At 45.9% G+C, this 21,462-nt stretch overlaps 1 protein-coding gene across 2 annotated transcripts in view; it reads left to right on the top strand.

Annotated features, from left to right (window-relative positions):
* The window catches only part of LOC149454738 (putative acyl-CoA dehydrogenase 6), a 147,120-nt gene that overhangs the window by 97,223 nt on the left and 28,435 nt on the right, over positions 1-21,462 (top strand). For both annotated transcript variants that reach the window (XM_089687131.1, XM_089687132.1), the window contains exon 6: positions 13,221-13,388. In XM_089687131.1, the coding sequence (XP_089543257.1) occupies positions 13,221-13,388 (168 nt within the window). The remainder of the gene's footprint in view (positions 1-13,220; positions 13,389-21,462) is intronic.

Here is a 21,462-nt window from a genome sequence, read left to right on the forward strand (position 1 = left end):
AGATAGGTGTCCTACAGTTACTACTTAACATTGCTGGAGTATCCCACAGTTACCCTGAACCCATCCAGATTCCTCTAAAGTGATCATTATGCCGGAAAAGTGACTGAGACTGTGTGCTTGCCTGCTATAGCACCTACTAAGAAAATAACCTTGGGCCCTTTAGGGAGTCAACACAACACAACACTATACCTAAGAACATATTCATTCATAGGTCCACAAGCACTGTTTATTTTCTTACCAGCCCTGATAAGGAGGACTTAACCCTTGAAAAGCATTGGTTTCATGTACAGTTTTTAAATCTGAAATAACTTGTATCTGAACTTTGATTTGCTTCACTACAAGATCTACTCATTTCCACCGTAGCCCAAGGTGAAATCTTTTTTGTGTGCAGAAGCCACCAACTCAATGTCCAGACAGTGTACACCATCTCCAAATTAATGGATGGTAGTTTGAAAACTTTTAGGGATCCAGTGCCATCTACCAACTCAAGTACAGTATGTTACAGATGTAAATAGTCTTCTTTCAATGAACAAGTTAATTTAGCTTTTTTTTAAATTTTGTCAGCTTGGTCCCAATATCTCTACCAGTTTCTGAAAGATTAAACATTTGCGGTAATTTGGGTTCCCTGGTGACCAGTTTGTGCTAACTTGCTGAATGTCTGAAAATGGTTAGTCATCTGTAAAGCACAGACCAACCTTAAGTATCATTTGAAGGAGCCTTTAAAAAGACATTTGCCGTGAAGTTGCTTTTTTTTATTAGGTGTCACAATTCATCATTAATAAGGAGTGGGTTTGTAGTGCCAGGTAGAAACATATTTTAATTAAGCCCTGTCATTCGCTGTGCCAGTCTCTGCTTGTACATTTGAAAGTCATTTACATACAATATTGACGAGAGGATGATCTGGATGATTTTTGTTCAGTTGAGGAATGTAGGATTAGGGACTGTACATCAAATATGTATGTAATAACAACAAAGCCATATGTTCTTGAATTGTCTGCCATGTAAAGGCATTTGTCAGCTGATTTGTTAATTTATATAGGAAAGACTAAAAGGGAGGTTAGCACCCACATGGCTGAGCATTTAAGAGATTTTATTACAAATGAATCCATAAGTCAAGTAGTCAAGTGGCAACACATTTCTTTGAGTTGCTTCTCAAAATGCAATAAAAAAAATAAAGAAGCAGTTTTTCAGCTGCATATGTGACCAGATAATCAGTAATCTAAGTGCAAGGTATGACAAAGATGCAGCCTGCGGTATATATATATTTAAAGAGGAGAACCGAAAACGCATGCTGCTCACTTGCATTCCCAGTTAAATGTGTGCTTGTTGGTATCAGTCTCCTGAAGTCTCACTAAAAATCATTAGAGCTCCCTCTAGCTGCAGCCTAGTAATAGCATTAATGGGAAGTTTATTCATTTACAGTATTTGCTACACATACTAGACCTAGAATAGATGAGTTTTATCAATATCTCCCCATTAAAGGATGTTCCTGGATATATACATGTACCAATACATATATTTCAAATGGACCCATGAGGAGACGGAGAGGACATCTCTAAATATGTTTCATACACCTTCCTGAAGAAGTCACCGTCCTGGCATAGGGAAATGTGTTGTTGGTGTTGAATGGATTATCCATGATCGATAAACATCTACTTTATGAAGATAAAGTCTCCAAGCACATCTTTTGCCAACAGACGCCTTTTGTGATGAGATGTGCGGGGGAGTTCAGCTGTGAAAGACAGAGATATTCCGGTGTGGATGATATTTAAAGCTTGTGCGACCATCCCTTTATTGGTGGTCATACTATCTGGTAAGGTGGATCTGCATACACTGTGGTGAATTGGTGAATTTATCATTTTGGATGGTGTGAAGTCCATTTGGAAGGACTTATTCTTCCCATCCTGGGAACATCACTGATATTTGCACTTTTCCGTGGTGGACTTTTTTCGGGGACTTTGTTTTTTATCTTTGGACCTTATATATGTATATTTGTCAAGATTTGCACATTTATTGTTTATCTTTGTATATATTTGATTTATATTCACTATCGTTTTGTTTATAGCACTGCATTTTTTTTATAGTATAGACATGTACCACCCTAGCACCACAAGGTCTAATTCAGGACCTTAAGTTAGGGGTGCTTTTGTATATTATGGTGCTGTAATGTAAAGCATATCATCTTTTCCTTATCTGGTTGTGTAGCAACCTTGTCCAAAAAAATGTCCAAGTGAGTACTGAAATAAATGATGTTCATGTTAGATGGATTGTATAGAACACTTCATATTAGTGATGACATTTTATCGGAATGGGGTGATGAATGAATCTCAAGACCACACTGCAAACATCAAGGTATCCAAAACATATGGTAAAGACACTAGGAAACCCAAAGAAAGATGTGCCATGTTTTGGCCCCTTTAAGAGGATATCCAGTTGTGGATAAGACAGGGTTAATCTGATCAGTTTAAATAGACATTCAGAACATGTGTAATGCATATCCTGAAAAAGTGTGTGGCGTCAAGGTGAAACGCGTTGATGTTTCCTAAAGGTTTACCCCACTGCATGATAGAAGTACAAGTGTTATGATGGAATAAATAAGCAATAAAATATGAGCGTACTTATGAGTATTAAAACATATAGATATAGAAACATATGATGAGTATCAATCCGGAACAATATAAAATAACATTGGGCAAAAAATATAAAATAACCAAGGTTTCTTCCTCTGATGACGTGCATGCGCACGTAACGCGTAAGGAGGAGCCTACTCACCCCGTGACGTTACGCATCATGGAGCTCCGGCGGCCATCTCTATTCAGGGACGGTCAGTCCAATCGAATTTTAATGTTTGCTTTTGGATGCATCATGTTTATCTACCAATAAATGTTTTACTTAACATACTACACTATAGGCATTCTTCCGTTTTGACCCCTGTGGGGAGCATTTAATCTTCTAGATGCCCAGCACCAGCCCATTGCCTCCAGAGAGGGAGCCTCCTGTTAACCCTTGTGAGCTGCACCCACCTATCCCTTAAGGGGAACTCTGGACACCCCTGGATCATCGACATCTAAAGTCCCAGTGTCAGGGCTCCCAGGTATGACCAGAGGTGTGTGACTGATGCAGGGAAACGCAGACTTCAGATATGTGATAAACAATACAATTTATTAACACTAACAATACAAACATAAACGCAGTGCAATACTAAAACATAACACAGTGCAACCAAACCAAACCAACCACCCACAGATAACAGTATATACAAGCAAGCGTCGTCAGGCAGGCCGGGTCAATATCAATAGGGCAGGTAGGTACAGGGGGAGCAAGCAGAGAATGGTCGGGGTCACAGGCCAGGTTCAGCAGGTAGCAAGCAGCGTAGTACAGAGGGTCAAGCAGAGAGATGGTCAGGGTCACAAGCCAGGGATCAGGACAGGTAGCAGAGAATCAGACAGGAACAGAGAGCAGGAACAGGATACAGGGCCAAGAGAAACACAACACCAAGGCAGAGTCTGCAAGTCTGGCCATCCCTTAAATACCCCAGTATCATCAGTTCCAGGTGTTAGCTGGCTGAAAGGTTGAGTCTTTGATTGCTGGGAGCACCCGCTGGCCAGCCCTGGTACTGCAGATCAAAAGGCAGGTGAGTCCCACCATTGCTGGCCAGTCCATTCCTAACAGTACCCCCCCCTCAAGGAGCGGCCTCAGGACGCTCCAAACAGTCCTAGCTGGGCAAAATGTTCCACCGCCCGGGTCTGGTAACTGGCGGGATATCAAAGACTGGCACTCCGGGCAGCGGCACACCGGGCTGGACTCCGGGCAGAGGCACACCGGGCTGGACTCCGGGCAGAGGCACATCGAGCAGAGGCACACCGGGCAGAGGCACATCGGGCAGAGGCACATCGGGCAGAGGCACATCGGGCAGAGGCACACCGGGCAGAGGCACACCGGGCAGAGGCACACCGGGCAGAGGCACATCAGGCAGAGGCACATCGGGCAGGACTCCGGGCAGAGGCACATCGGGCAGCACTCCGGGCAGAGGCACATCGGGCAGCACTCCGGGCAGAGGCACATCGAGCAGAGGCACACCGGGCAGAGGCACACCGGGCAGAGGCACACCAGGCAGAGGCACATCAGGCAGAGGCACATCGGGCAGGACTCCGGGCAGAGGCACATCGGGCAGGACTCCGGGCAGAGGCACATCGGGCAGGACTCCGGGCAGAGGCACATCGGGCAGGACTCCGGGCAGAGGCACATCGAGCAGAGGCACACCGGGCAGAGGCACACCAGGCAGAGGCACATCAGGCAGAGGCACATCGGGCAGGACTCCGGGCAGAGGCACATCGGGCAGGACTCCGGGCAGAGGCACATCGGGCAGGACTCCGGGCAGAGGCACATCGGGCAGGACTCCGGGCAGAGGCACATCGGGCAGGACTCCGGGCAGAGGCACATCGGTTTACCAGGCGAAGCAGCAGGCAGCGGGCCACCAGGCGGAGCAGCAGGCACCGGGCCCCCGGGCGGAGCAGCAGGCACCGGGCCCCCGGGCGGAGCAGCAGGCACCGGGCCCCCGGGCGGAGCAGCAGGCACCGGGCCCCCGGGCGGGGCGACATGCATCGGGCCCCCGGGCGGGGCGACATGCAGCGGGCCCCCGGGCGGAGCAGCAGGCACCGGGCCCCCGGGCGGAGCAGCAGGCACCGGGCCCCCGGGCGGAGCAGCAGGCACCGGGCCCCCGGGCGGAGCAGCAGGCACCGGGCCCCCGGGCGGGGCGACATGCATCGGGCCCCCGGGCGGAGCAGCAGGCACCGGGCCCCCGGGCGGAGCAGCAGGCACCGGGCCCCCGGGCGGAGCAGCAGGCACCGGGCCCCCGGGCGGAGCAGCAGGCACCGGGCCCCCGGGCGGAGCAGCAGGCACCGGGCCCCCGGGCGGAGCAGCAGGCACCGGGCCCCCGGGCGGGGCGACAGGCACCGTGCCCCCAGGCGGGGCGACAGGCACCGTGCCCCCAGGCGGGGCGACAGGCACCGTGCCCCCAGGCGGGGCGACAGGCATCGTGCCCCCAGGCGGGGCGACAGGCATCGTGCCCCCAGGCGGGGCGACAGGCATCGGGGCGACAGGCATCGTGCCCCCAGGCGGGGCGACAGGCATCGTGCCCCCAGGCGGGGTGACAGGGATCGTGCCCCCAGGCGGGGCGACAGGGATCGTGCCCCCAGGCGGGGCGACGGGCATCGTGCCCCCAGGCGGGGCGGCGGGCGCCGGACCCCCAGGCGGAGCGACAGGTCTCGGGCCCTCAGGCGGAGCGGCGGGCGCCGGACCCCCAGGCGGAGCGACAGGTCTCGGGCCCTCAGGCGGAGCGGCGGGCGCCGGACCCCCAGGCGGAGCGACAGGTCTCGGGCCCTCAGGCGGAGCGGCGGGCGCCGGACCCCCAGATGGAGCGACAGGTCTCGGGCCCTCAGGCGGAGCGGCGGGCGCCGGACCCCCAGGTGGAGCGACAGGTCTCGGGCCCTCAGGCGGAGCGGCGGGCGCCGGACCCCCAGGCGGAGCGACAGGTCTCGGGCCCTCAGGCGGAGCGGCGGGCGCCGGACCCCCAGGAGGAGCGACAGGTCTCGGGCCCTCAAGCGGAGCGGCGGGCGCCGGAGCCCCAGGCGGAGCGACAGGTCTCGGACCCTCAGGCGGAGCGGCGGGCGCCGGACCCCCGGATGGAGCGACAGGTCTCGGACCCCCAGATGGAGCGACAGGTCTCGGGCCCTCAGGCGGAGCGGCGGGCGCCGGAGCCCCAGGCGGAGCGACAGGTCTCGGACCCTCAGGCGGAGCGGCGGGCGCCGGACCCCCAGATGGAGCGACAGGTCTTGGGCCCTCAGGCGGAGCGGCGGGCGCCGGATCACCAGGCACAACCGTGGGCTCCGAGTCAACTGGGATGACCGCTGGCACTGGGTCAGACATTGGATCGTCTGGCTGGACAGCGGTCATCGGGTCACCAGGCATCAGGTCATTTGGCTCGACAGCGGGCACCGCGTCATCTGGCAAGGCAGTGGGCTCCGAGTCAACTGGTATGACCGCGGGCACTGGGTCAGACATTGGATCGTCTGGCTGGACAGCGGGCACTGGGTCACCAGGCATCAGGTCATTTGGCTTGACAGCGGGCACCGCGTCATCTGGCAAGGCAGTGGGCTCCGAGTCAACAGGCACGACAGTGAGCACCGGGTCATCAGGTACCGGATTGTCTGGCTCGACAGCGGGCACCGCGTCATCTGGCAAGGCAGTGGGCTCCGAGTCAACTGGTATGACCGCGGGCACTGGGTCAGACATTGGATCGTCTGGCTGGACAGCGGGCACTGGGTCACCAGGCATCAGGTCATTTGGCTTGACAGCGGGCACCGCGTCATCTGGCAAGGCAGTGGGCTCCGAGTCAACAGGCACGACCGTGAGCACCGGGTCATCAGGTACCGGATTGTCTGGCTCGACAGCGGGCATCGGGTCACCAGGTATGACAGCGGGCACTGGGTCACCAGGCATCAGGTCATTTGGCTCGACAGCGGGCACCGGATCAGGTACCGGATCATCTGGATCAACAGCGGGCATCGAGTCAACTGGCCTAATAGGATCGTCAGGCTGGATCAGTTCATCATGCTGGGTAGAGGCATCAGGCCAAGTAGAGGCTTCAGGCCGAGTAGAGGCTTCAGGCCGAGTAGAGGCTTCAGGCCGAGTAGAGGCTTCAGGCCGAGTAGAGGCATCAGGCCGAGTAGAGGCTTCAGGCCGAGTAGAGGCATCAGGCCGAGTAGAGGCATCAGGCCGAGTAGAGGCTTCAGGCCGAGTAGAGGCATCAGGCCGAGTAGAGGCTTCAGGCCGAGTAGAGGCATCAGGCTGAAGAGAGGCATCAGGCTGCGTACAGGCATCAGGCTGAAGAGAGGCATCAGGCTGCGTACCGGCATCAGGCTGAAGAGAGGCTTCAGGCTGAACCACGGAAGGCAGGCTCACCGGTTTGGATACTGGCAGGATGGTATTGGTTGGAAAGAATTTTCGCTTTTTTCTGGTTTTAACTACTGGAGCACTGCAAGTAAACGCAGGTCTGCAAACGAATGGAGCAGCTGGAGACAGAGAAGAACTGGAGGATGGAACAGGAGAGGGAGCGGTTGCTACAGAGGGCTTTTTTACAGGGTTAAAGGCAGGATAGGTGCAGCGAGTGGGAACAGGGTACTGACATGCGGTAGATAGCAGGGCAGGAGGAGCTGTTGGGAATGCAGGAATAGAGTTTTGAGGAAATAGATTAGAAGCAGGACTGGGTCTTTGTAAGCTGACTGAGGCTGGGTGCAACAAATCTGTCCATGTCTGCAGTATGGGTTGAACAAAGCTGAGCTTACACAAAGCCTGTCTGGTCAATGACTGCACTGCGTTTATACAGTCTCTTAGTACCTGTGGTGAACATGTGGAATAACGCTCCAGAAAGTAACCCACATCATCCTCAAATAACCACACCAGGGACTCTACCTGGTCTGCACTAAATGGTGGCAAAAATTCATCCCTGCATTCGGGGGAACCAGATGAAACCAATTCAGCACAAACTTCAATCAAAGGCTGCACCTCAGAGAACTCTATGCCCTGATCTACTAGAACATGAGCGAGCCGTATACATTCTAGCAGTTCATCCCGGGTATACTCCTTCAGAGTCTGATAAGCATACTCCCTGTCATCAAACACTAGCAGATATAAATATTCAACCTCATCCAGATCCATCCTTCCCATCAACAAGCCAAGATGGCTTCCCTGTGCAGCCACTTCTGGTCAGGATTGGCCTTGGTGTAATGTCAGGGCTCCCAGGTATGACCAGAGGTGTGTGACTGATGCAGGGAAACGCAGACTTCAGATATGTGATAAACAATACAATTTATTAACACTAACAATACAAACATAAACGCAGTGCAATACTAAAACATAACACAGTGCAACCAAACCAAACCAACCACCCACAGATAACAGTATATACAAGCAAGCGTCGTCAGGCAGGCCGGGTCAATATCAATAGGGCAGGTAGGTACAGGGGGAGCAAGCAGAGAATGGTCGGGGTCACAGGCCAGGTTCAGCAGGTAGCAAGCAGCGTAGTACAGAGGGTCAAGCAGAGAGATGGTCAGGGTCACAAGCCAGGGATCAGGACAGGTAGCAGAGAATCAGACAGGAACAGAGAGCAGGAACAGGATACAGGGCCAAGAGAAACACAACACCAAGGCAGAGTCTGCAAGTCTGGCCATCCCTTAAATACCCCAGTATCATCAGTTCCAGGTGTTAGCTGGCTGAAAGGTTGAGTCTTTGATTGCTGGGAGCACCCGCTGGCCAGCCCTGGTACTGCAGATCAAAAGGCAGGTGAGTCCCACCATTGCTGGCCAGTCCATTCCTAACACCCAGGACCCATCCACCCTGAGTGGGAGCCGTTGTTTCTACCTACTGGTCCAGATGATTACCTTGATGACATCAGGATAATATATTTAAACGCACATTACTATTGCGCGTCCGGTGAGTGCGCATTTCTTCTGCTAGCACAAGCACCGTTTGAAGCTTTGGGGACTTTAAGGGCACTATTTAGTCACCATTACGGGTTGCTTTGCCCAATGTTATTTTATATTGTTCAGGATTGACACTCATCATATGTTTCTATATCTATATGTATTAATACTCATAAGTATGCTCAAATTTTATTGCTTATTTATTCCACCTGTGGTTATAATTTGAATCATCAATTTAGCGCTGCACTATTTTATTTACTGATTTCATTAGGGTTTTGTTGGTTACCTTGAGTCCACAGCTGCTGACGGGTCAGCGGTCGCTTTCTTACACTTTTACATTAAGTGTTATGATGGACCTAGGTACTGCAGTTCATATCTTGTGTATGCACGTTCTACCCAAATTGAGGGAAAGGAGATGGACAATATTATAAAGGGGAGGATTCTATTCAAAGTAATATTAAAACCCTCAGTGTTTTTTAGCTTAAAGCAGTGGTTCTCAACCTGTGGATCGCGACCCCTTTGGGGGTCGAACGACCCTTTCACAGGGGTCCCCTAAGACCATCAGAAAACACATATTTCCGATGTGTAAAGAGCAGCTACTGTGTAGAAAGCAGCTGCTGTGTTGAAAGCAGCTACTCTGTTAAAAGCAGCTACTGTGTTGAAAGCAGCAGTATTGGAGGTAAAACGACACTCATGAATTATAATTACTGGTTGGGGGTCACCACAACATGAGGAACTGTATTAAAGGGTCACGGCATTAGGAAGGTTGAGAACCACTGGCTTAAAGGATAGTTCACCTTTTTTAACATGTTACACCCATATTCAGGGTGTAACATGTTACGAATGGACCAACCCCCCTGCTCCTCCGTACTCCCCATTGTGACAGTTAGCAAGGGATCTTCTCCTCCCCACTAGCTGTCACAATTTTTTTAAAAAGGCAGCCATGCGGGGCTTCGGCCACCCGGCCATAACATTCATTCATGGTGTTCTGTGAATGAATGAGCTACAAGTCCTGACAGCCTTTGCGGCTGTTGGCTTGTAGTTCTCAATGAAGTACCACGGCACTATGGAGCACCATGGTAGTTCATTGATTCTTCCTGTCAGTATATCTGCTTGCCCATGCTTCCTGTACATCTTGTATGGGCAAGCAGATATACTGACAGGTCTGCAAGAGACCTGCATGGCACCAGCGATTTGCTGTGCAGAGAAATACACAGCAGCATGTCCCCCTAGTAAAACACACACAGCACATCATATAAAACAGCACACTGTTAACCCTTTGATCACCCCAGATGTTAACCCCTTCCTGCCCAGTGTCATTAGTACAGTGTCAGTGCTTTTTATTAGCACTGATCACTGTATAAGTGTCATTGGGATATCAGTGGCAGTCAGTTCCGCCCCAGTGTCAGAATGCCCACGGCAATCCCACTATAAGTCGCTGATCACCGTCATTACTAGTATAAAAAAAAATTAAAATTCCAGTATATATACCACCATTTGTAGATGCTATAACTTTCATGTAAACTAATTAATTTACATATATTGGGATTTTGTTTTTAGCGAAGACATGTAGCAGACAACATTTTGGCCTAAATTTAGGAAGAAATGTGATTTTTAAAAAAATTTTACTGGACATGTTTTATAGCAAAAAGTCAAAAATATTGTTTTTGTTTTTTATTTCAAAATTGTTACTTTTTGTGGGAAAAAAGAACATAAATATAATTTATATACAGTGTTACATGAACACGCAATTGTCAGTTAAAGTAATGCAGCGCCGTATCGCAAAAAATGGCCTGGTCAGGGAGGGGGGTAAATCTTCTGGAGGGCAAGTGGTTAAAGGAAATTTTTTGACTATAGTTTTCCATACACTATAGTTCTGCTCTTTTTGCTGACATATTTGAGGTCTTTGCTTGGCAGGAGAGGATGTAATTAAGATGTTTTATTACACTCTCAGCTATCCAGCCAACACAATGGCTGCCAACCATTCTACAACCTCCAACCAATTATTCTCCACTCATGCCAAACATAACCTCTGGAGCTCATCCTATCATGCTAAATTATAACTATAAAATGAAAAAGTTTTCTATAAAATGACAACAGTGCTGACTATTACAATACAATTATAATACAGGTCAAGATAACAAAGACGGTTTCTGTATTAAAACAGCAAATAGCAGGAGACTAGTCTATAAAATGATTGTTTTGTGTGTCTTAGATGGGAGCAAAACTTTGCAGTCATATATATATGTTGCCACTTCCACACCTGCATATTATGTAGTGTTTCCATTTTTTTTGTCTAACCCCTGTATGTTCACTTACTAATTCACTAATGAACTTACTAATGAACTTACTAGTTCACTGTTCAACAGGTAAAAAGTTTTGGGCATAAAATTAGCTAATCTTACATAATTTTGGGGTGCTGAAAACGAAAATGAGATGATGCAATATTAGCCTTTAATTGCATCACTTCACTGCATAAAAGCTGCAGTATCTGTAGCTGATTGTAGTTCGACAGCGTCTTTACATTTCGTTTTATGCTTATATAGGCTACTCAGTAATGCCTCGAACTTGTGTGAATAAAGCAGATAATTTCTGCTATATCTGCGGTGAAATAACTTTTATCTCACAAAAAAGGAGGATAACAGGAATGATTAAGAAAGCCTACAACTTGTATTTTGGCTGCAAGATAGGAGACCAGGACAAGAGCTGGGCACCACATATATGCTGCAATTCTTGTGGGACGGCACTGGAGCAATGGTTGAATGGAAAAAAGGCATCTATGCCTTTCGCTGTGCCAATGATTTGGAGAGAGCCAACAGATCATGTTAGTAATTGTTACTTTTGTATGGTGCCTCCAACAAAAGGGCTAAATAAGAAGAAAAAGTTATCTGTGCACTATCCAAATATTCCATCGGCAATACGTCCAGTTCCTCATGGAGAGGGGCTACCAATTCCTAAAGCACCAGAATCCTTTGTGGTTGAGTCAAGTGAGGAAGAACCTGAAGCGTGTAGTCATCAACCGTCAACCTCACATGACCCAGACTTTCTTCCATCCACACCCACTGAACCCCACCTCATTACACAAGTGGAATTGAGCGATCTTATCAGAGACCTGGATCTTCCGAAGAACAAGGCAGAGCTTTTGGGGTCAAGACTACAACAGTGGAATCTCCTAGCAAGTGATGTTCGTACGTCTTTCTACCGTCATCGTCAGAAAGATCTGATCCCATTCTTCGTCCAGGAAGGTGATATTGCTGTATGTAACAATGTTCATGGTTTAATCTCAGCCATCGGCGTATGCTATGATCCCGATGAGTGGAGGCTGTTCATTGATGCTTCAAAGGCGAGTCTTAAACCTGTTTTGCTCCATAATGGCAATCAGCTGCCGTCAGTTCCAGTTGCTTACGGAGTTTCAATGAAAGAAACGTATGAAAACTTGAAAGAGCTTTTAAGGTGCATCAACTATGATGAACATCAATGGTCGATTTGTGGTGACCTGAAGGTGATTGCTATCCTACTTGGACTTCAAGGTGGATATACTAAGTACTGCTGCTTCCTCTGTGAGTGGGACAGTCGTGCGAGAGAAATGCACTATGCCAAAAGAGACTGGCCATTACGCCAGTCATTGCAGCCTGGAGAAAAAAATGTTAACTATCCAGCACTTGTAGACAGCAATAAGATCTTATTACCTCCATTACACATCAAGTTGGGATTAATGAAAAACTTTGTTAAGGCAATGGACAAGAATAAAGCAGGTTTCAAGTACCTGATTAGCAAATTTCCAGCACTTAGTGCTGCAAAAATAAATGAAGGAGTCTTTGTTGGGCCACAGATTCGTAAACTTATTCATGATGATGAGTTTCTTTCTCTGTTGCGTGGAAAGGAAAAGGCTGCCTGGACAGCATTTGTATCAGTGACATCAAATTTTCTTGGAAACAATAAAACACCAGACTACAAGAAAGTGGTAGAAAAACTCATCCAGACTTACAGAAATCTGGGTTGCAACATGTCTCTAAAAATTCATTTTCTACATTCGCATCTGGATTTTTTCCCACCAAACTGTGGAGCAGTGAGTGATGAACACGGAGAGCGCTTCCATCAAGACATTGCAGCTATGGAAAGAAGATATCAAGGTAAATGAAGCCCATCAATGCTTGCTGACTATTGCTGGACAGTTGTAAGAGATAGCCCTTTCCTCGAATACAAGAGAAAAGCCAAGAGAAGCAAAACCGACACAAACTGAAGACAAAACTAGTGAGAATCCTAAGTATTAAAATGATTCAACTTAGCTTATGGCTATAATTTTTCTTGGTAATCCTATGCAATATATTATGCCATTTAGGCTTTGTTATGTAGTCAATATCACTTGCTTTATATTTGTGGAAAGACATCTATCTATATAATTATTGTGCATTATGTAGTCATTACGCCTATAGTAGAAAACTTTCCGTTTACAGAAAAACTAGAGCCAATTGACAAATTTCATTGTTATATTTGAACTCAGAATGTGAAATTCATTAAGAAATGGATCCTTTTGTTTCCAAAACTGGCAAAAAATAAAAATTTGTTGAACAGTGTTATTTGTACATTTGTATTTCCTTTTTGGAAGAATTAATAAAAATCTATTGAAAAGAAACTATAAACAGCTTCCAATAAATGTAATTTGATGATCGATATAAACACAAGCCTATAAAGAGGTAGGAAACCTTGCTAACTGTTCTGTTCTCCCTATTCCAGGTATTAAGACCACGGCAGTGAAAAAGGGTGATGATTACGTTATTAACGGCAGCAAAATGTGGATAACAAATGGATGCCAAGCCGACTGGATGTGCCTCCTCACCAACACCAGCACTGGTCCTTCACACAAAAATAAGTCACTTATTTGTCTGCCTATGAAGACACCTGGTAAGTTAACTTGAACCTATCTACTTATCACTGCACTCCCAGGACACAGCAGGCAGGACTTAGGAGTGCTGCACACAACTCAGTTCAGGTCCAGAGAGCAAATTGCTCTTTTCTAGGAGCTGTCCATGACTTTAAAGTCTAGGTTCACCTTTAAGAAAAAATGAACTAACACCCTGCCCCCTCCCGCATCCACCCCTAGCCCCCATCCCTGGTCCCTGTGTCACTTATTTTTCATGGGAGATTCAGTTTCACTGTCCATGAAACCCGAAGCAGCAGTTTTGGGGTTTGAAAACCGTGCTGTTCTTCCTCTTTTTTCCATAGGGTTGCCGGGTGGGTAAGATTGGTTTGGATTAGACAGCGTGGTCACCTGTAGGCACCAACCAATCAGGACCACTTTGATCTGTCCTGACATCCCTAGGGAAAGAAAGGGAAGAACAGCACAGTTTTCAAACCCCAAGACTGCTGCACTGAGCTGTATGGATGGTGAAACTGAATCACCCAGGGAGGTAAGTGCAGTGGGAACCAGGGGGAGGAAGGGTGCAGGGTGTTAGTTCACCTAAAATGCACCATTTTGTCTTGAACTGAAAAATAGCATAGAACTTCCTGGCATGCGAGAATACCCAGGCAGTTTGTTACCTACAGCTTCATACTTGTATATCTTCAGTGTGAGATGTAAGGCATTGCTGCCTCTGATAGTCTCAGGAGACTTGAAGTGAGGTTTGGAGATGTCACTGCTGTTCTGCTCATTGTTCTCCTTGCTGGAGGTTTTGACATGAGAAAGCAAAGCCCAGCCTCTACCATGATTGTGCCTCCACACACAGACACAGTGCAGAACAAAGTATGGTAAGTCAATAGCAGGGAAAAAATCAGCTGCAGGAAGACCACAGGCAATACTGGTGACTAGTCCTGTACCCTCTGCCGCACATTTTTGGGGTTCAGCTTCCAGAGTTCAGTTCTCTCTTGAGTGCTTGCTTTTCCTGTTTTAAATAGTGACAGAATCACTTTAAAAGACACACAAATACATTATACGTACTGTATATTTTTGTTCATTCATTTCAGTAGGCCTGTATAATGCATGCAAATGCACCAAAATGCTACATGTCCTATTTCCTTTAAAGAAACCACCAATCTGCAGCACATAACTGTGAATTAGGCCCATGGTAAATAATGGGAACTGTACATGAAAGACATTTTCATGCAGTACAACACAGAGTGTGAATAGGCCATTGATCCAGCAATAAAGTAATTTCTGCCCTCTTCAACTGAAGTTTCATATAAGATTCACTGGCTGTTGAGAAATGCAAAACTGAGAAACTGAAGTGAGCAATTCCACACTGACGTTTATTCATGAAGACTCTCATATTCTAGTGTATCAATTGCAGCAGGCAGAGGACTGACAGAGCTGTTGGCCCAGAATATTCGAGTTGTTCTTTCGGCTTAAGAATTCGGACTCGGAAAGAAGGAAAGGAATAGCTAGTTGGTAATTGCCATCAGTCTTTCCTCCTACTATGTCTGTATCTCCCAGGGGTATCTTGGCCTAATGACCTGTCATGGTTGGGCTTATTAATTACCTGAATAGATAGCCAAAAAAAAAAATACTAATGCAGACTTTACAGATATCTATGAATGCCATAGCTTGAAAGTACAAATAGTTTATTGATCTACAAATAAATGCTGATGGATAGTTGGATTCTAAAATACCACTTAGTTTTATAACAAATACTTGCATGTAAGAGAAGATAACCAGTTTTTCGTTCAAGAAATGTTACTACAAAGTAAGTAAAGGTCATGGTCAATGGCGGAGCGTCTCTCCACTTCTTCTTGACGCATGTTATGGATTATATCTACTTTCTTAGGACGGAACGGTATCACTTTATATGTAGTGAACAAAACCTTTATTAGAGACATGAGTATTCTTAAAAGTTATAATTAAAATTCTTAAATTTTTATCTTAAATTTACATTTTTAAATGCTTATTTTTCAAATTTGTAAAATGTTTTAAAAGGTTTAAATTACCTTTTTAAATTAAAGTTAAAATTCTTTCAAATATTCTTAAAAGAATATTCTTAAAATTAAAAAATGAAAAGTCTTAAATGTGTTTGTGTCATCAAACTTATGAACAAATTGTATATAGCTTTACTTTGAGTTTGATCCTTTAGCATGAGAATCGGGCATATGTCACCCTAAAGCCCATTTCCAGGTTAGGTAGAACGCTTTTTGCCTAACATGGCTACTTCTCTGCATCATTCCCCTATGGGCCCAGAGCTTATTGATGACACATCCTAAAAGGTGTGTCCATGACACCTCAGGATAACAGGAAGTGGGTGGAGTGATGCTGGGCATCAAATATCCTGGAATAAAAGGACCTAGAGTGCAGCACTAGAGTGTGCTGTGGTTAAAGTGTATGTAATCCTCACCTTGTAAAACAACCCATTCAGTTTAAAATAGAAATGAAACGTCAAACATTTGTGTGTGGATAAAAACGTTATAAATACCTTCTTTTCCTTTTTTTTTTTTTTTTTTTTTTTAAGCGATCACATTTTTCCTATCTGCACAGAGAGCTGGGGGAGGAGGAAGAGCAGCACACTGGTCTTTCCAGTGAATGGCTGTGCGAAGGGGGGGGGGGTTAGCAAATGTCTGATCATTGGAGAAGAGCAGCACAGCAAGAGAACTGACCATGCTGTGCTGTCATGCTTAGTGTGGTCTGTTTTAATCTGAAAGCAGAGGGACTGGCAGGAACACCAGGGATTTCACACAAAGGAAGCAATTCAATTCAAAGAGAACAGGATACTTTTTCATACAAGTACATGGTACAGCAGGCAGGAATATTAAATGCTGGGTGTACATATTCTTTCTAAGTATTGTGTTAAGGGTTTTTTTTTAGTAGGATGGGCAGGGGGTGATGGTGTGGAGTTGGGTTAATGTGTGACATTTCTATCTACTGCATGACTGCTGACACCAGCAAGTAAGGGAGAATGGTAGAGCTCATGATTCTATTGTTAATTTGTGCATAAATCCTTATAGTATAGCAGAGGGGGATGGCCCCGGCTCAGAAAGTCACGATGGATTCAAGACAGAGCCTACACATACAAGTACAACAGGGGAAAGTGTTACTTATATTTAGAAATTTCAATAGCTTCTTGTTTTAAATATCCTGCTTTGATTAGACTCAACTTCTTAAGTGGCATGAATCAGTTCCTCTACATTTTCCTCTAATTGTAGCTTCTGATACACTTTCCTGTAAAAAAAAAAAACATTTTTAAAGCTAGTTATGGAGTTTGCCATGGGAAATGTCATTGTTCTACAGCTTACCGTATATACTCGAGTATAAGCCGAATTTTTCAGCACATTTTTTGTGCTGAAAAACGGCCCCCTCGGCTTATACTCGAGTCAACGTCTGCAGATGTCTAGCAGGGGGCGCTGCTTCTAAAGCCAGTGCTTCTCAAATAGTGGGGTGCGCCCCCCAGGGGGGGCGCGAGGCTCCGTCAAGGGGGGCGCGTACAGGGGTGGGCAGAGGGCTGCCGTCTCTTACCTGGCTCCCACGATGATCCATCCAGGAAGAGCTGCTCCTTCCGTCACTCCGGCCACTCCCTCACTCCTGCCGCTCGGCTCTGCCTCCTCCCCGGTGATTGGCCGCCAGAACTGTAGCTCAGGAAAGGTACACAGGCGGCCAATCACAGGCGAGGAGGCGGAGCCGAGCGGACCCGCGAAAATCGAGTGAGGGAAAAGCCGGTAAGTGTGCAGTGCAGAGGTGCTGCTGCAACCACATATGCTGGCTACAGCAGCACCATACTGCAACAGGGGTCAGCAAGTGTCATTGGTGTCAGTGGGAGGAATAGTGCCGCATCATTGGTGTCACTGATACTAATGATGGGGCATTATTCCTCCCACTGACACCAACGATGGGGCACTATTCCTCCCACTGACACCAATGATGGGGCACTATTCCTCCCACTGATACTAATGATGGGGCACTATTCCTCCCACTGATACCAATGATGGGGCACTATTCCTCCCACTGATACCAATGATGGGACACTATTCCTCCCACTGACACCAATGATGGGGCACTATTCCTCCCACTGATACTAATGATGGGGCACTATTCCTCCCACTGACACTAACGATGGGGCACTAATCCTCCCAGTGATACCAATGATGGGGCACTATTCCTCCCACTGACACCAATGATGGGGCACTATTCCTCCCACTGACACCAATGATGGGGCACTATTCCTCCCACTGACACCAATGATGGGGCACTATTCCTCCCACTGACACCAATGATGGGGCACTATTCCTCCCACTGACACCAATGATGGGGCACTATTCCTCCCACTGATACCCTCGGCTTATACTCAAGTCAATAGTTTTTCCCAGTTTTTTGTGGTAAAATTAGGTACCTCGGCTTATATTCGGGTCGGCTTATACTCGAGTATATACGGTAGTCACTCTTGCTGTGAAGACTTGTACTTACTATAAAATCATACTGACGATAAAATATTTCCTGCAGACTATTTTTGTCTTAAGGCCAAGTGTGGGAACCCGGCTAGATGGGCAGTAGACACTGTTACAATGCAGACTTGTCTATCAATGAAGTCACTTTTGTGTGTGCGGTACATCTCTTGAGTTGGTGACCTTGCCCGGAGTACACGTTTACTGCCAGAGGGGAAGCTCTCATTGTCTCATTTTATTCTTCTCCTGTACGCTGAGTCTGGCCATAGCAACATTCAAGGAAAGTGTATTATGCTAAGCTGGTGATTCACTTTTAGTAGCTAGACAGAAAATGTATTGTCTTACCTGCCCCAAGATATATGACTAATTGTCTAAGGTGACTTCACCGTACTCGCATCTTCTAGCTGTAACTGTGCTATGCATATTATATACAGTTAGGTCCATAAATATTAAAAAACAACATTTTATTTATGATTATATTCATTTGTCCAATTACTTTTAGTCCCTTGAAAACGGGGGGATGGCTACTCTTAAGAGCTGTAATTCCTAAACCTGGATGTACATACCTTCAAATTAAACTTGAGTGTGCACTTTCAGCCCATATCCATTATATAACTATAGCTTGAATATGTTTTGGTAAATACCTGAAAAAAGTAAAATTGTGCCTGTGTCCAAATATACAGTATATGGACCTAACTGTACAATACTACTTAGTAGTGATAGATTAATTAATTCATAAACAGGGCATAATGCACATATTTTTTCCATTATCTGAATGGTGGCAAGTGTTTAGTCCAAACTGACAATATATAAATATAGATTGCCTCAATTTCAGAACTTCGCAATTCTCTAAGGATCTGTTTGCAAATATTCAGGTGAATCAAACACTTTGAATTACAAAGTGTGATTGCTCTGATTCAATCATTATGTGTACATTTAGACAAAGAGCAACTATTTCTCTGAACAAATACTTGCTTTTTTTGTTTTACAATGGCGTTAACAGCCATAATTACATGGAAGAGTTTACAAAATCAGGACCTGTGTGAGGCCACTGCTCCTCAATGTGTCACTGCCTACATGAGTGGTAGTGTTCATACACACTGTGGGCTCAAGCAAACTGCTGTATAATCTTCCAAGGTGATCAGCTAATTTGAATATGTGTCCATATGATATTCATAAACTGAAATAACACTTTTAAGAAATTCTACTTCTGGAAACTTAAACAGATCATTTGAAAACTATAGGAAATGTGTTTGCTTTGACCAAACCTCTTGCTGTTCTTTCATCCTCTTTCATCTATCTTCATTTTGTTACGACTTTCTCACTTCATCCACTTTTCACAAAGTTGCGTCCTTCTGGCCTCATCCACTTTTCATTTTCTTCATATACTTTTTAGTTTTTTGCATGCTTCTGGGCTCAACCACTTTTTATTTTGTTGCATTTCACTTTAGTTCCTCCTTCTATCCTTATCCTGTTTTCATTTTGCTGTCTCCTCTTAGCTTCATAAACTTTTAATCTTGTTGCTTCCTTCTGGCCTCATCAGCTTTTTACTTTCTTGCATTCCCCTGGCCTCATCCGCTTTTCACTTTGTTGTATCCTCTTGGGTTCATCCACTTTGCACTTTGTTGCATCTTCTTGGCATCACCCACTATTCACTTTGTTGCCTCCTTTTGGTCTCATCCACTATTCACTTTTTGGCATCCTCTTGGCCTCATCCACTTTTCACTTTGTTGCATCCTCTTGGCTTCATCCACTTTTCACTTTGTTGCATCCTCTTGGCTTCATCCACTTTTCACTTTGTTGCATCCTCTTGGCTTCATCCACTTTTCACTTTGTTGCATCCTCTTGTCCTCATCCACTTTTCACTTTGTTGCATCCTCTTGGCTTCATCCACTTTTCACTTTGTTGCATCCTCTTGGCTTCATCCACTTTTCACTTTGTTGCATCCTCTTGTCCTCATCCACTTTTCACTTTGTTGCATCCTCTTGGCTTCATCCACTTTTCACTTTGTTGCATCCTCTTGGCTTCATCCACTTTTCACTTTGTTGCATCCTCTTGTCTTCATCCACTTTTCATTTGTTGCATCCTCTTGGCTTCATCCACTTTTCATTTGTTGCATCCTCTTGGCTTCATCCACTTTTCATTTGTTGCATCCTCTTGGCTTCATCCACTTTTCACTTTGTTGCATCCTCTTGTCCTCATCCACTTTTCACTTTGTTGCATCCTCTTGGCTTCATCCACTTTTCACTTTGTTGCATCCTCTTGGCTTCATCCACTTTTCACTTTGTTGCATCCTCTTGTCTTCATCCACTTTTCATTTGTTGCATCCTCTTGGCTTCATCCACTTTTCATTTGTTGCATCCTCTTGGCTTCATCCACTTTTCATTTGTTGCATCCTCTTGGCTTCATCCACTTTTCACTTTGTTGCATCCTCTTGGCTTCATCCACTTTTCACTTTGTTGCATCCTCTTGGCTTCATCCACTTTTCACTTTGTTGCATCCTCTTGGCTTCATCCACTTTTCACTTTGTTGCATCCTCTTGTCTTCATCCACTTTTCATTTGTTGCATCCTCTTGGCTTCATCCACTTTTCATTTGTTGCATCCTCTTGGCTTCATCCACTTTTCATTTGTTGCATCCTCTTGGCTTCATCCACTTTTCACTTTGTTGCATCCTCTTGGCTTCATCCACTTTTCACTTTGTTGCATCCTCTTGGCTTCAGCCACTTTTCACTTTGTTGCATCCTATTGGCTTCATCCACTTTTCACTTTGTTGCATCCTCTTGGCTTCATTCACTTTTCACTTTGTTGCATCCTCTTGGCTTCATCCGCTTTTCACTTTGTTACATCCTCTTGTCCTCACCCAATTTTCTCTTTGTTGCATCCTCTTGGCTTCATCCACTTTTCACTTTGTTGAATCCTCTTGGCTTCATCCACTTTTCATTTGTTGCATCCTCTTGGCTTCATCCACTTTTCACTTTGTTGCATCCTCTTGTCTTCATCCACTTTTCATTTGTTGCATCCTCTTGGCTTCATCCACTTTTCATTTGTTGCATCCTCTTGGCTTCATCCACTTTTCACTTTGTTGCATCCTCTTGGCTTCATCCACTTTTCACTTTGTTGCATCCTCTTGGCTTCAGCCACTTTTCACTTTGTTGCATCCTCTTGGCTTCATCCGCTTTTCACTTTGTTACATCCTCTTGTCCTCACCCACTTTTCACTTTGTTGCATCCTCTTGGCTTCATCCACTTTTCACTTTGTTGAATCCTCTTGGCTTCATCCACTTTTCATTTGTTGCATCCTCTTGGCTTCATCCACTTTTCACTTTGTTGCATCTTCTTGTCCTCATCCACTTTTCACTTTGTTGCATCCTCTTGGCTTCATCCACTTTTCACTTTGTTGCATCCTCTTGTCCTCATTCACTTTTCACTTTGTTGCATCCTCTTGGCTTTGTCCAGTTTATATTTGTTGTCTGCATTCCTTTATCCACTTTTCATTTTGCTGCATCCTCCTGGTCTCATCCACTTTTCACTTTGTTAAGCTAGGTATAACTGCTTTGTAATTCTTCTTTATTTTAAACTGTTATCACCCTGACCACACTAGCTGTAATTTATTTCAAAA

This window comes from Staurois parvus, unplaced genomic scaffold (assembly GCF_062004578.1).
Source record: "Staurois parvus isolate SC_StPar_1 unplaced genomic scaffold, SC_StPar_1.0 ptg000418l, whole genome shotgun sequence".
Classification (NCBI taxonomy): domain Eukaryota; kingdom Metazoa; phylum Chordata; class Amphibia; order Anura; family Ranidae; genus Staurois; species Staurois parvus.